We start from the raw sequence: 15,250 nt of genomic DNA, 5'->3' as shown, positions 1-15,250 counted from the left end.
AGTGAAGACTGGATTAAGAAAATGTGGCACATATACACCATGGAATACTATGCAGCCATAAAAAAGGATGAGTTTGTGTCCTTTGTAGGGACATGGATGCAGCTGGAAACTATCATTCTCAGCAAACTATCACAAGAACAGAAAACCAAACACCGCATGTTCTCACTCATAGGTGGGAACTGAATAATGAGATCACTTGGACTTGGGTAGGGGAACATCACACACCGGGGCCTATTATGGGGAGGAGGGAGGGATTGCATTGGGAGTTATACCTGATGTAAATGACGAGTTGATGGGTGCTGACAAGTTGATGGGTGCAGCACACCAACATGGCACAAGTATACATATGTAAGAAACCTGCACGTTGTGCACATGTACCCTAGACCTTAAAGTATAATAATAAAAAAGAAAAAACAACAACAAAAAAAGAAGTAGAGGACTGTAGTTCCAGGCTTAAATAGAGTTTTAAAACATTTTGCAAAAATGCCTTAGTAGGTGATGCAGAAAGGTGATCTACTATGGGATCCACTAGCTTTGGCATCAATACTATGAGAAGGAAAGGCTGTAACTCATCTCCCTTCTCTTGGCTCTGGCTGTGGAAGGGAGGTATGACTGTGGCAATCACTCGAGTACCCTCCTAGGCATAAAAAAGGGAGTGAAAAATGCTTACAGTAGTGACTTATACGTAGCAGGTTCTTGATAAAATATTTGATGACTTGACTCACAAACCAATAATTTGTCAATATTTTCACATGATGCTTGTTGGACAGGCAACATAGAACAGGGGTAAAGTACTAACTCTGGAGCCTGAATGCCTGCATTTATATCCCCGGTTCACCTCTTGGTTGATTGACCTTGTCGTGTAAATCATTAAATTTCTCCACCTGTTTTTCAAGTTGTGAAACAGGGATGATAATAGTAGCTATCTCCTAGGATTACAGTGAGAATTAAATGAGGTAAACACATAAAGACCTTAGAATGGGCCCTGAAATATAGTCAGGGCTCAGATGGTATTGGCTACTATCGCTTTCAGCAAGAACGAGACAATATTTTTCACTCAAAGCAGGGAGTTCTAACATCCCCCTACAGCCAGCTCTAATATTCTTGAGAACTATCAGAATGATCAGACAAAAGTAAAAGATGTGGCACTCCCCAAATAATAATTTACTGCTCTAGTATTTTAAAGTTCAAATTTCAAAATTGAATATAGCATCACATGCTTTCATTTGTCATACAAGGACATAGGATAGTTATTGCCAGATTGCTGGCGAAAGTAGACTGCCAATTCTTCAAGTATTTACATCACATAAAGCCTAATTTAAAATGGGATTTTAATATTTTGTGTTTTTCTTATAGCTATTTATCTATTTTCCAATTTAATTTCTCATGTGAAATCTACTGACAGAATAACTAGGTAATCAAAAGCATGTAAATAACATTAAGTATCAGTTCCCTCCTAACAATAACATGGAATTTAAAACATCATAATTATTTTCCATGTTTAAGAAACATTAATTTGAGGTGTGCCTTCTGCCTTATAGAAATTACTGGGAAACTAGCAGAATTTTTGTTTCATTTCTCATCTGACTCTTTATACTCGTTTCTAATAATGAATCCCTTCCAGATAAGCGATTTTTTAAATGGTAACCAAAGGAAAATGTGTCAGATAATAAAAAATGGAGTAGTTTATGTTCTTTGTTGTTCTAGAATAAGAATGAAGATCTTGATAAGTGAGAGTTCTACAGATAGATTTTACTTAACATTAGAGACATTAAGAATAGTCCAATAATAGAGAAGCGTATCTGTGAGATGTGAGTGTGTCATATAGGAACTATTCAAAAGGGCTGGGCTGTGTTTCTCTTAAGGATGCCGTAAGAGTTAGTCTAGTAGACTTCGAGTATCCCTTTCAAATTTATTATTGAATTACTAAAGGTTAATAAACCTGAAAATGTTTACTTTCACAAATAATCAAAACTAGTTTAAAACAATAAGATATCATAGCAACACTTTTAAGACAGCAATAACATCCATTCTTGGTTCAAAGTCAGGAAAGCAACCATTTGTGTTGCTGCTGGAGGGAGAGCTGATATGTCCAGACAGCAAGATGACCTTCAGCAAGATGACCCAAAGGCCTTTATGCCTTTTGACTCAGCAATTCCTCTTCAAAGAATTTATTCTAACTATGAATTCAATAAAATATTCTAATATGTGTACATGAAGGTATGTAAAGAAGTGTTTTCCCAGTTAAAATTTGTGAACAATCTATGTATTTGAAATAAAGAAAATGGTTAAAAAGCTACACATCATTATAAATGTTGTTGTCCATGGATATTCATATTAACTAATATGAAAATATGCTTACTGTATATTTTGAGTGATAAAACAGGTTATAAACTGAGTCTACTAAGCTCCCATTTTATAAAATGTACATTTTTTCATTGTGATAACTATGCCTAAAACAAGGTCTTAAAAGTGAAATGCCTAATGTTAACAATGGCTTTACCACAGGTATTTTCACCTTTTGCTCATTTGTACTTCCAAATTTTCCCATAATAAAAATGTATTACTTTTGGCCAGGCACAGCAGCTAACGCCTATAATACCAGAACTTTGGGAGGCCAAGGCAGGTGGATCACGAGGTCAGGAGTTCAAGACCAGCCTGGCCAACATGATGAAACCCTGTCTCTACTAAAAATACAAAAATGAGCTGGGCATGGTGGCACATGCCTGTAATCCCAATATTAATTTTATAATAAGGAAATATTCTGAAACTGTATTTTCTAAATTATTCATTTTATCTATAATTTTCCTATTTTAGATAATTTTACATGAGTCCAGAAAACAAATATTCCTATAAACTAGGAAAAATATGTCCACCATAGTTTTTTTTACTATTTTATCCCTTCACTTATTTATTTATTTTTTTTAAAGTTTTTTAAAGCTAATATGAGTTTTGCAGAATCTAGGAAAAGGATAAATCTATTTCTCCATATCAATTGTTAACTTAGAATTAGGCCTTTCTATTAATCTCTTAAATTCTATATTCATCTCCCCAGGACTTAGATTGAAGATAATTCTTTACCATCTACCTACTTCTCACAAATAGTATTATAAAATACTTTCAGCCCTGCAAAAAAAACAGGTATGTTTATGTAAGCCAGAAGATAATATACACCCCAATTTTTTAATCTGCAAAGAGACTCTTAGGTGTTAAAATGAGAAAATAGCTTTAAGACACTTAATTTTTTCTTCATGTTTCTTGTTTCTCCCATTTTCTTTAGACTTTTTCTTTTTTCCTTCATCTTTCTTCCTGTGCACATCCCCTCTCTAAACATACCCCACCTGCATATATACACCAAATGTACTTTTTGCCCTGTAGTCTAAATTCTTTCACACATTTATTTTTCTTTCATATTTTTTCATATGGATGAGAGCTAGCATGATTCTCCCCTTGAATCTGCCAATCTGATTAGGTAAAGAGGCACATTCTTCAGAACAATATTTCTTAAAAATAAAATGATTTATAATATTTTCTGTATTAGATGGAAAGCACAAAGGACATTCTACAGCTGATAATTTTATTGTGTTTGTCTGATTTCTGCAAAGGATTCCTGATCATATTCCTGGGAGAACTGAAGGATGTACATGATAATCAATTCTGAGGATATGTTTTAACCCTTTTATTAGTTTAATTCCTAAATGACATTTTTCTATACTATCTCATTATTATAAAGTCTTAAAATTATATCAATCCAATCTCATCTGAATTAAATTAAGACAGAAACTTTAAAGATCACAAGTACTTTTTGATGCATTATTTTTCATTTTACAAAATGCTGTACAGTAGAAATAACTTTGCCTCTCACCCCCAGAAGTCTACCAATGCCTGTATAATCTTATAATCAACATGAGAAGACCAGTTTGCTGTACTCCTATTTAACCTGATAGACAGCAAAGCTCCAGTTTTAAGAGAAATCTGTGAACTACAAAACCTATGTATTGGTGAGTGATTGAGCTACCCCCCAGGAAAACCATGTTTTTTTCCACGGATCTGTGCAACCCATGAATCAGATCACCTCGTGAGCCCACACCACCAGGGCCTTGGGTTCCAAGCACAGAACTGTGCAGATTCTTGGTGACCGCTTGGGTTGCAGCCAGTGGCAGCACGCTGGAGACTGCCTAAGACAAGCAACTACCCAGTGGGAGGGGCGGTCACCATCACTGTGGCTCCAATCAGCCGTTTTCCCCTGCCAGTGCTGGGGAGATTGGGCAGTTTGGCCTGGGAGGAATTCCCCACAGGGCAGCACAGTGGCTGTGGCAGATCGTGGCCAACTGCTTCTTTAGGTGGGACCTGGATCCATCCCTCTTCTTTGGGTGGGGCCCTCCCTGTGGGAACTTCAGCGATTCCAGTCAGGGGTTTACAGACAGAACTCTGATCTCCCTGGAATGGAGCCCCTGGGGGAAAGAGTGGCCATGGTCTCTGGTTCAGCGGACTTAGTCTTTCCTTCTGTTGGCTCTGAGGAATCAGGGCAGTAGAAACGGGTGGAATTCCTGCCAGTGCAGCACACCCATTCTACCAAGGGACAAATAGAGTGCTTCGTTAAGAGGGTCCCTGATCCCATGCCTCCTGAGTAGGTGAGACCTCCAAACAGGGGTCACTGGACACCTCATTCAGGAGAGTTCCCAGTGGCATCAGGTCAGTGCCCCTCTGGGATGGAACTCCCAGGAGAAAGAGCAGGCAGTCATCTTTGCTCTTCTGCAGCCTCCACTGGTGATACCTCTAGGTTCAGGAGGGACCCAGGTAAATAGAGTCTAGAATGGATCCCCAGCAAACTGCAGAAGAGGGGTCTTACTGTTAAAAAGAAAAACAAACAGAAAGCAACAACAGCATCAACAAAAAAAGACCCCACAAAACCTCATCCAAAGGTCAGGAGCCTCAAAGATTTAAGGTAGATAAATCCACAAAGTTGAGAAAAAATCAACACACAAATGCTGAAAATTCAAAAAGCCAGGGTGCCTCTTCTATTCCAAAAGATTGTAACACCTCTCCAGAAAGGGCACAGAACTGGGCTGAGGCTGAGATGGATGAATTGACAGAAGTAGGCTTTAGAAGGTGGGTAATAACAACTTCACTGAGGTAAAAGAGTATGCACTAACACAATGCAAAGAAGTTAAGAACCATGATAAAACATTACAGGAGCTGTTAACCAGAATAACCAGTTTAGAAAGGAACAAAGATGACCTGAAAGAGCTGAAAAACACAACAAGAGAACTTCGCAATGCAATCACAAGTGTCAATAGCTGAATAGTCCATGCAAAGGACAGAATGTCAGAGCTTGATGACTATCTCATTGAAATAAGACAGAAAAGATTAGAGAAAGAAGAATGAAAAAAAACAAATGAAGCCTCCGAGAACTATGAGATTATATAAACAAACCTATGACTTATGGGGGTACCTGCAAGAGATGGAGAGAATGGAAACGAGTTGGAAAACATACTTCAGGATATCATCCAGGAGAACTTTCTCAACCTAGCAAGACAGGCCAACATTCAAATTCAGGAAATCCAGAGAACCCCAGTAAGATACTACATCAAAAGATCAATCCCAAGACACATAATCGTCAGACTTTCTAAGGTTGACATGAAGGAAAAAATTTAAAGGGAAGCCAGAGAGAAAGGCCAGGTCACTTACAAAGGAAACCCATCAGACTGACAGCAGAACTCTCAGCAGAAACCCTACAAACCAGAAAAGATTGGGGGGCCAATATTCAACATTCTTAAAAAAAAGAATTTCCAATCCAGAATTCCATATCCAGCCAAACTAAGCTTCATAAGCAAAGGGGAAATAAAATTGTTTTCAGACAAGCAAATGCTGAGGGAATTCTTCACCACCAGGCCTGCCTTGCAAGAGCTCCTGAAGGAAGCACTGAATATGAAAAGGAAAAACCATTATCAGTCAATACAAAAACACACTGAAGTACACAGACCAATGACACTATGAAGAAACTACACTAACAAGTCTGCAAAATAACCATCCAGCATCATGGGGACAGAATCAAATTCGCATTTAATAATATGAACCTTAAATATATATGGGCTAAATGCCCCAATTAAAAGACACAGAATGGCAAACTGCATAAAGAGTAAAGACCCACTGGTGTGCTGTATTCAAAAGATGCATCTCACATGCCAAGACACACATAGGCTCAAAATAGAGGAATGGAGGAAATTTTACCAAGCAAATGTAAAGTAGAAAAAATGCAGGGGTTACAATCCTAGTTTCTGACAGAACAGACTTTAAACCAACAAAGATTAAAAAAAAAGAAAAAGAAGGGCATTACATAATGATAAAGTGTTCGATTCAACAAGAAGAGCTAACTCTCCTAAATATATATACACCCAATACAGGAGAACCCAGATTTGTAAAACAAGTTCTTAGAGTCCTACAAAGAGACTTAGCCTCCCACACAATAATAGTGGGAGACTTTAACACCGCACTGTCAACATTAGACGGATCATCGAGACAGAAAGTATAAAAGATATTCAGGGCTTAAACTCAGCTATAGATCAAGTGGACCTGATAGAGATCTATGGAAATCTCCACCCAAAAACAACAGAATATACATTCTTCTTGGTGCCACATGGCACTTACTCTAAAATTGATGACATAATTGGAAGTGAAACACTCCTCAGCAAATGCAAGAGAACTGAAATCATAACAGTCTCTCAGACCACAGCACAATTAAATTAGAACTCAATATTAAGAAACTCACTAAACACCACACAACTACATAGAAGTTGAACATCGTGCTCTTGAATGACTCCTGGGTAAGTAATGAAATTAAGACAGAACTTAAGAAGTTCCTTGAAACTAATGAGAACAAAGAGACCACGTACCAAAATCTCTGGGACACAGTTAAAAAGTGTTAAGAGGGAAATTTACAGCACTAAATGCACATATCAAAAAGCTAGAAAGATCTCAAATCAACATCCTAACATCACAATTAATGAACTAGAGAACCAAGAGCAAACAAACCCCTAACCTAGCAAGAAACAAGAAATAACCAAGGTCAGAGCAGAACTGAAGGAGATAGAGACACACACACAAAAAAACCCTTCAAAATATCAACAAATCCAGAAACTGGCTTTTTAAAAAAAATTAATAAAATAGATTGCAAGCTAAATTAATAAAGAAGAAAAGACAGAAGAATCAAATAGACACAACAAAAAAAGATAAAGGGGATATCACCACTTGCCCCACAGAAATACAAACAACCATCAAAACATACTATAAACACCTCTATGCAAATAAACTAAAAAATCTAGAAGAAATGGATAAATTCCTGGACACAAACACCCTCTCAAGACTGAAGTTGAATCCCTGAATAGGCCAATAATGAGTTCTGAAATTGAGGTAGTAATAAGTAGCTTACCAACCAAAAAAGCCCAGGACCAGAGTGATTCACAGCTAATTCTACCAGAGATACAAAGAGGAGCTGGTACCATTTCTTCTGAAACTATTACAAACAATTGAAAAGGAGTGACTCTTCCCTAACTCATTTTATGAGCTCAGTATCATCCTGATACAGAAATCAGGCCGAGATAAAACAAAACAACAAAAAAAAGAACCTCAGGCCAATATCCCTGATGAACATCAATGCAAAAATCCTCAATAAAATACTTGCAAAACAAATTTTGCAGCACATCAAAAAGCGTATCCACCACAATCAAGTTGTCTCCATCCCCAGGATTCAAGGCTGACTCAACGTAGGTAAATCAGTAAACGTAATTCATCACATAAACAAAACTAAGGACAAAAACCACATGATTACCACAATAGGTACAGAAAATGCTTGTGATACAATTCAACATTTCTTCATGTTAAAAACTCTCAATAAAGTAGGTATTGAAGGTGCATATCTCAAAATAATAAGAGTCACTTATGACAAACCCATAGCCAATATCATACTGAATGGGCAAAAGCTGGAGGCATTCCCCTTGAAAACCGGCACAAGACAAGGATGCCCTTTCTCACCACTCCTATTCAGTGTAGTATGGGAAGTTCTGGCCAGGGCAATCACGCAAGAGAAAGAAATAAAGGGTGTTCAAATAGGAAGAAAGGAAATCAAACTCTGTTTGCAGATGACATGATACTACATCTAGAAAACCATATTGACTCAGCCCAAAAGCTTCTTAAGCTAATAAACAACTTCAGCAAAGTCTCAGGATACAAAAACAAAGTGCAAAAATCACAAGCACTCCTATACACAAATAATAGATAAGCAGAGAGCCAAATCATAGATGGATTTCCATTCACAATTGCTACAGAGAATAAAATATCTGGGAATACAGCTATCAAGGAAAGTGAAGAACGCTCTTCAAGGAGAACTACAAACCATTGCTCAAGGAAATCAGAGAGGACACAAACAATGGAAAAACTTTTCATGATCATGAACAGAAAGAATCAATATCATGAAAATGGCCATACTGCCCAAAGTTATTTATAGATTCAGTGCTATTCCCATCAAACTACTCTTGACATTCTTCACAGAATTAGAAAAAAAAAAACTATTTAAAAACTCATATGGAACCAAAAAAGAGCCTACATAGCCAAAACAATGCTAAGCAAAAAGAACAAAGCTGGAGGCATCATGCTGCCCAACTTCAAACTATACTACAGGGCTACAGTAACCAAAACAGCCCGGTACTGGTACAAAAACAGACACATAGACCCATGGAACAGAATACAGAGCTAAGAAATAAGACCACACATCTACAACCATCTAATCTTCAACAAACCTGATGAAAACAAGCAATGAAGAAAGGATTCCTATTTAATAAATGGTGCTAGGAGAACTGAATAGCCATACGCAGAAAATTGAAACTGGACCCCTTCTTTACATCTTATACAAAAATTAACTCAAAATGGATTAAAGATTTAAATGTAAAACCCAAAACTATAAAAATCCTAGAAGAAAATCTATGCAATATAGTTCAGGACATAGGCACAGGCAAAGATTTCATGATGAAAACATCAAAAGTAATTGCAATTAAAGTAAAAATTGACAAATGAGATATTAAACTAAAAAGCTTCTGCACAGCAAAAGAAACTGTCATCAGAGTGAACAGAAAACCTACAGAATGGGTGAAAATTTTTGCAATCTATCCATCTGACAAAGAGCTAGTATTCAGAGTCCACAAGGAACTTAAACAAATTTACAAGAAAAAAAACCATTAAAAAGCGGTCAAAAACATAAACCGACACTTCTCAAAATGAGACATTTATGCAACCAACAAACAGATGAAAAAAGGCTTAACATCACTGATCATTTAAAAAATGTAAATCAAAACCACAGTGAGATACCATCTCATGCCAGTCAGAATGGCAATTATTAAAAAGTCAGGAAACAACAGATGCTGGTGAGTCTGCAGAGAGATACAAATGCTTTTGCACTGCTGGTGGGAATGTAAATTAGTTCACTCAGGGTGGAAGACGGTGTGGTGATTCCTCAAAGACCTAGAACCAGAAATAGTATTTAAACTACCATTTGACCCAGCAATCTCATTACTGGGTATATACCCAAAGGAATTAAATCATTCTATTATAAAGACACAAGCACACGTATGTTCATTACCACACTATTCACAATAGCCAATAAATGGAATCAACCCAAATGCCCATCAATGATAGACTGAATAAAGAAAATGGTGGTACATATACACCATGGAATACTATACAGCCACAAATAGGAATGAGTTAATGTCCTCTGCAGGGACATGGATGGAGCTGGAAGCCATTCTCCTCTGCAAACTAACTCAGGAACAGAAAACCAAACACCACATGTTCTCACTCAAAAGTGGGAGCTGACCAACGAAAACACATGGACACAAGAAGGGGAACAACACACACTGGAACTTGTCCAGGGGTGAGGCATGGGGAGGGAGAGCATCATGAAAAATTGCTAATGCATGCTGGGTTTAATACTCAGGTTATAGGTATATGGGTGCAGCAAACCTCCATGGCATACATTTACCTATGTAACAAACCTGTACATCCTACACATGTAACCCAGAAATTAAAATAAACTTTTTAATAACCATATATATCAGCACTGATTTGCATAACAAAAAGTTTCCAGGAACAATAGAAAACAAAATTAACTGAAAATGAAGTCAGGAAAGAAGTAAAGAGTTCAAATTGCCAATGTTTGAATCTAGGAAAAGATTGGTTTAAAAAAGTGTTTAGGATGGGAGTGATGGCTCACATCTGTAATCCCAGCACTTTGGGAGGGTGAAGTGGGAGGATCACTTGAACCTAGGAGTTCGAGACCAGCCTGAGCAACATGACGAAACCCCATCTGTACAGAGAAAAAGTGTGCGTGTGTGTGTGTGTGTGTGTGTGTGCAAACTGGGTGTGGTGGCACGCCTGTAGTCCCAGCTACTTGGGAGGCTGAGGTGGGAGGATTGCTTGAGCCAGGGAGTTTGCTGCTGCAGTGAGCTGTGGTCGCACCACTGCATTTCAGCTGGGCGACCAAGCAAGACAGTCTCAAAAAAAAAAAAATGTTTAAAGGATAACTGAGTTTGTCATAAGGAATGGGAAAGTATTATATTGGCTGAAATACTCTTAAACAGGCATCTGTAACACTTGCCTTCACTCTTCTACGCATGTGATGGAAAGAGAAAAAAAAAAAGATCTGTGTTACCCTAAGGTAACTTTATTTCTTCATCTGTAAGATTGAGTAGGGTAGGTAGGCGGGGACATTTTATCCTATGTAAAGTCTTTCCATTCCCAGCATTCTATGATTGTACAGGATTGCTCACGCTAGATTTCTAAATTGAAAATATCCTTCTGCCTAAACGTAAAATGCCACTTGACATTTCTGCAAGCCATAATTCAAGGAAATGGAAGAACAAATACCAAAGTAATTTAGCATAACAGAATGCTAAAGGGGATTTTTTTTCTTCTATCTATCTGTCAGTAGAGGTTCAAAAATTTTGAAAGCAAAGTAATCTATTGAGATGTTTAATACAAAAGTATTTCTACATGCCAACATGAGGTGGTTAGACTCTTTATGTGCAGGGTCACTTTGCCAAGAAGGTAGCTCCAAAACTGATCTTGTGACACTTAAGCCAACATCACTCTAAGATATAAACAAAGGATGCGGAAACTATAAGAGATGATTGCATCAGAGAGAGTCTTATGTGCGAATTGTGACCCACTCCCATTGGAGGGGAGGAAAGCTTTTCTCTTTTTCATTTCTAGCCTCTATTCACATAGCCCAAATAGCTTAATGTAGTCTTCTAGGGTAACAATGAGAGGGACACAGCAGACCTTTGTCTCACTAACATCTGAAGAAGTCTACAGGCAAAAAGCTGTACCTGGAGTTGCAGGGAGCAGTGGGGAAACAGTGGAAAAGTTGGTGTTGCAAAATGTGAGTTTCCTATAGGCCAAGCAGAAGTTAAACCAGCAGTTGTGCAAGAGGGGAGGCTTGGCAATGTGCAGGACTGTAATTGAAAACACTGTGATGTGTATTACAAGGGGCATGAGCTGGAGGAGGTGAGCCATAAGAAACTAGCCAAAGAGTTTATGAGTTTGGAAATGTGCAATGCAGAGGTCCCTGAGTGGGGTCATCAAAGAACCCTCAACTATATCCCCAGAAAGAAGAGTATGCTGTGCACATCTGCCAAGCCTCAAGAACAGCAATGCTACCTTTTTCCTGCCTCCCAACCCACCTTTATGGCCTCAATGAAAGGAAAACTGTGACTAGTGAGTTAAAGGGAAGAAGGAAAGACAGTCCTCTCCAGTGTTTCACCTGTTTAACATAGAATGTTACAAAAGCATTGAATTAAAACATGGTGGGAGTTTTATAGAAGAACTATTTTCTTGTCAGCTCTGAGTAAGCTCCATTTCTTTTCTTACATGGAACAGATAATAAATCAAAGGCACCAAAATATTTTTATTATTCTCCAAGTAATAAGCTTGGATATCTATCTCTACGAGAATAAAATAGCCATTTAGCATGAAAGTTAAGTTATGAGAGCATGGTTTAGCAAAAGCATAGAAAACAAAAGAACTAAACTCTTTGACACGAGGGCATAAATGGAGTGTAAATATGGGACCTAGCAGAGTGATGTGAAGAGAAGAACGTCTGAGCAACATAGAGGCACGAGAAGCCTTAAGGAAATGATGTCTAACTTCAAAGTTAAGCTCTTTGAACTTTTGTCACATAAACCCCTGTGCACTTTATCAAAACCAGGAGTAAAATCTGATACACATTCTAAGATAGATAGATAGATAGATAGATAGATAGATAGATAGATAGATAGATAGATAGATATAGATAGATAGTGTTTGAGGAAAGGGGTCAATTTTCACAATTAGATTGATGATGGAGTAGAAATATAAGACTAGATGGCACTTAACACATATCAAGAATCAATGTAGTCAAGAAATAAGAACCAAATATGGCCTTGATAATATAAGTCACTCATCCATACATACCTACCAACACCCCAAATTTTGGAGAAATCTTGAGGTAGTCACTGAACATTCCACAGAGGACAGAAGGAAGTTTGGACCAATCTTATCTATGTCTTACCTAGACTCCAGTTGACATCTGGCTAATGTTCAAAATTACTTACTTGTATGTTGAGTCATCTTTGTTTCTCTTATTAAGTAGAGAATGTTCTGTTGGGTCTAAACAAGATTCCTCCTTAGAGAATAAAGAAATTTCCTTTTGAATCTCACTTTCCACTAAATTGGTATCTCTTTTAGGAAGGAAAAGGTAGTTTTCAATATGCCAGTGCTTTGCCTGAAAAAAACGAAAACATCTTTTATTTTTATGAAATTTATTTTCTTCAAACATTTACGTGTGTTTACCATGTGCTAGATTACTAATTAAAGTCCTGGGGTGGGACACACAAGAAGATGAAAAAGACATGACTCTTCTCCACAAGAAGCTTACAGTTTTACAGGGGAAATGAGAGATTCATGTACCTTTAATAAAGGTTGAAAATGAGATGTGTCATAAGAAACAATGAAAAGATAATAATGAACTACAAGAAATTTTTTACCATTCCTATTTTAAAATTCTGAATAGCCAGATGTATATTTACCAAAAACAAAACAAAGCTTTTGTTAAAGAATTGCCACAGTTATTTTTCCCTCAACTACTTTATTTGCATGTTACCTCCTTAAAATGTTTTCAAAAGCCAGTTCAGTTATTAAATATTATTTTCAGTTATTAAATATTATTTTCCAAAAATTATGTGTGTTATATAATAATTTTCACAGATTTAGGCTACACTTCTTAAAATGCATTCATCTAGCAAAAGTTTCCCTTTAACAATCTATTTTATGTTTTAAATACAGAGCCGATTTTCTCATCTTATATCAATTCACTTCATGCACACAGAATGTTCCAAAGAATGCAGCCTGTGAGATACGAGGGGAACCGTAGGCATCCTGCAGATATTTGGCTGGTCTGCAAATTGATCAGCCTTGTCATAAGCGTTTGCAGAATAAAATGCCTACAGGGCCAGTCAAATAATATCAATGAATGAATTGAACCTAACACAAGAAAATAAATGGGTAATAAATAGTAAATAAAACTCACTCTCAGTATTTAAGGCAATAAAAAAATTCAAGGACTACACTGAATTAAAGAGAACTCATTTTACATAAAGGCTATAGTTACTCTTAAGGAATGATGTATGTTCTTTTTTTTTTTTCCACTTTAAGTTCTGGGATACATGTGCTGAACACGCAGGTTTGTTACATAGGTATACATGTGCCATGGTGGTTTGCTGCACATATCAACCCATCATCTAAATGTTAAGCCCCACATGCATGAGTTATTCATCCTAATGCTCTACCTTCCCTTTCCCCTCACCCCCCGACAGGCCACAATGAGTGAAGTTCCTCTCCCTGTGTCCATGTGTTCCAATTGTTCAACTCCCACTTATGAGTGAGAACATGCGGTGTTTGGTTTTCCGTTCCTGTGTTAGTTTGCTGAGGATGATGGTTTCCAGCTTCCTCCATGTCCTTGCAAAGACATGAACGCATCGTGTTTTATGGCTGCATAGTATTCCGTGTTGTATATGTGCCACATTTTGTTTTTCCAGTCTATCATTGATGGGTATTTGGATTGGTTTCAAGTCTTTGTTATTGTAAATAGTGCTGCAAAAAACATACATGTGCATGTGTCTTTATAGTTATAGATTTGTAATCCTTTGAGTATATACTCAGTAATGGGATTCCTGGGTCAAATGGTATTTCTGGTTCTAGATCCTTGACGAGTTGCTACACTGTCTTCTACAATGGTTGAACTAATTTGCACTCCCACCGTTCCTATTTCTCCACATTCTTGCCAACATCTGTTGTTTCCAGACTTTTTAATGATTGCCATTCTAACTAGTGTGGGATGGTATCTCATTATGGTTTTGATATGCATTTCTCTAATGACCAGTGATGATGAGATTTTTTTCATATGTTTGTTGGCCACATAAATGTCTTGTTTTGAGAAGTGTCTGCTCATATCCTTCACTCACGTTTCGATGGGGTGGTTTGGTTTCTTTCTCATAAATTTGTTTAAGTTCCTCGTAGATTCGGCATATTAGACCTTTGGCAGATAGATAGATAGATTGAAAAATTTTTCTCCCATTCTGTATGTTGCCTGTTCACTCTGATATTTTCTTTTGCTGTGCAGAAGCCTTTTAGTTTCATTAGATTGCATTTGTCAATTTTGGCTTTTGCTGCAATTGCTTTTGGTGTTTTAGTCTTGATATCTTTGCCCATTCCTATGTCCTGTATGGTTTTGCCTAGGTTTTCTTCCAGGATTTTTATTGTTTTAGGATTTACATTTAAGTCTTTAATCCATTTTGAGTTAATTTTTGTATAAGGTGTAAGAAAGGGGTTCAGTTTCTATATTCTGAATAAGGCTAGCCAGTTTTCCCAGCACCATTTATTAAATAGGGAATGGTTTCCCCATTGTTTGTTTCTGTAAGGTTTTTCAAAGATCAGATGGTTGTAGGTGTATGGCTTCATTTCTAGGTCCTCTATTCTGTTCCATTGGTCTATGTGTCTATTTCTATACTAGTACCATGCTGTTTTTGTTGCTGTATCCTTGTAGTATAGTTGAAAGTCATGTATTGTGATGCCTCCACAACATTGATTTTAATACTCAAGTAATGTTGTCAGACAAGCCACTATCCTTTAAGTTAGAGAAAAAAGAAATAATGATTCTATAAAC

General features: G+C 37.2%; 1 protein-coding gene across 1 annotated transcript in view; it reads right to left on the bottom strand.

Moving 5' to 3' along the window:
• WDR49 (WD repeat domain 49) overlaps nucleotides 1-15,250 on the bottom strand; it is a 101,322-nt gene that overhangs the window by 33,783 nt on the left and 52,289 nt on the right. Inside the window, 1 exon segment of the mRNA XM_017886713.1 lies at nucleotides 12,642-12,811. Within this exon segment, the coding sequence (XP_017742202.1) occupies nucleotides 12,642-12,811 (170 nt within the window).

This window comes from Rhinopithecus bieti, unplaced genomic scaffold, assembly GCF_001698545.2.
Source record: "Rhinopithecus bieti isolate Rb0 unplaced genomic scaffold, ASM169854v2 scaffold_15814, whole genome shotgun sequence".
Classification (NCBI taxonomy): Eukaryota; Metazoa; Chordata; class Mammalia; order Primates; family Cercopithecidae; genus Rhinopithecus; species Rhinopithecus bieti.
This window is presented reverse-complemented; position numbering and strand designations above follow the sequence as displayed.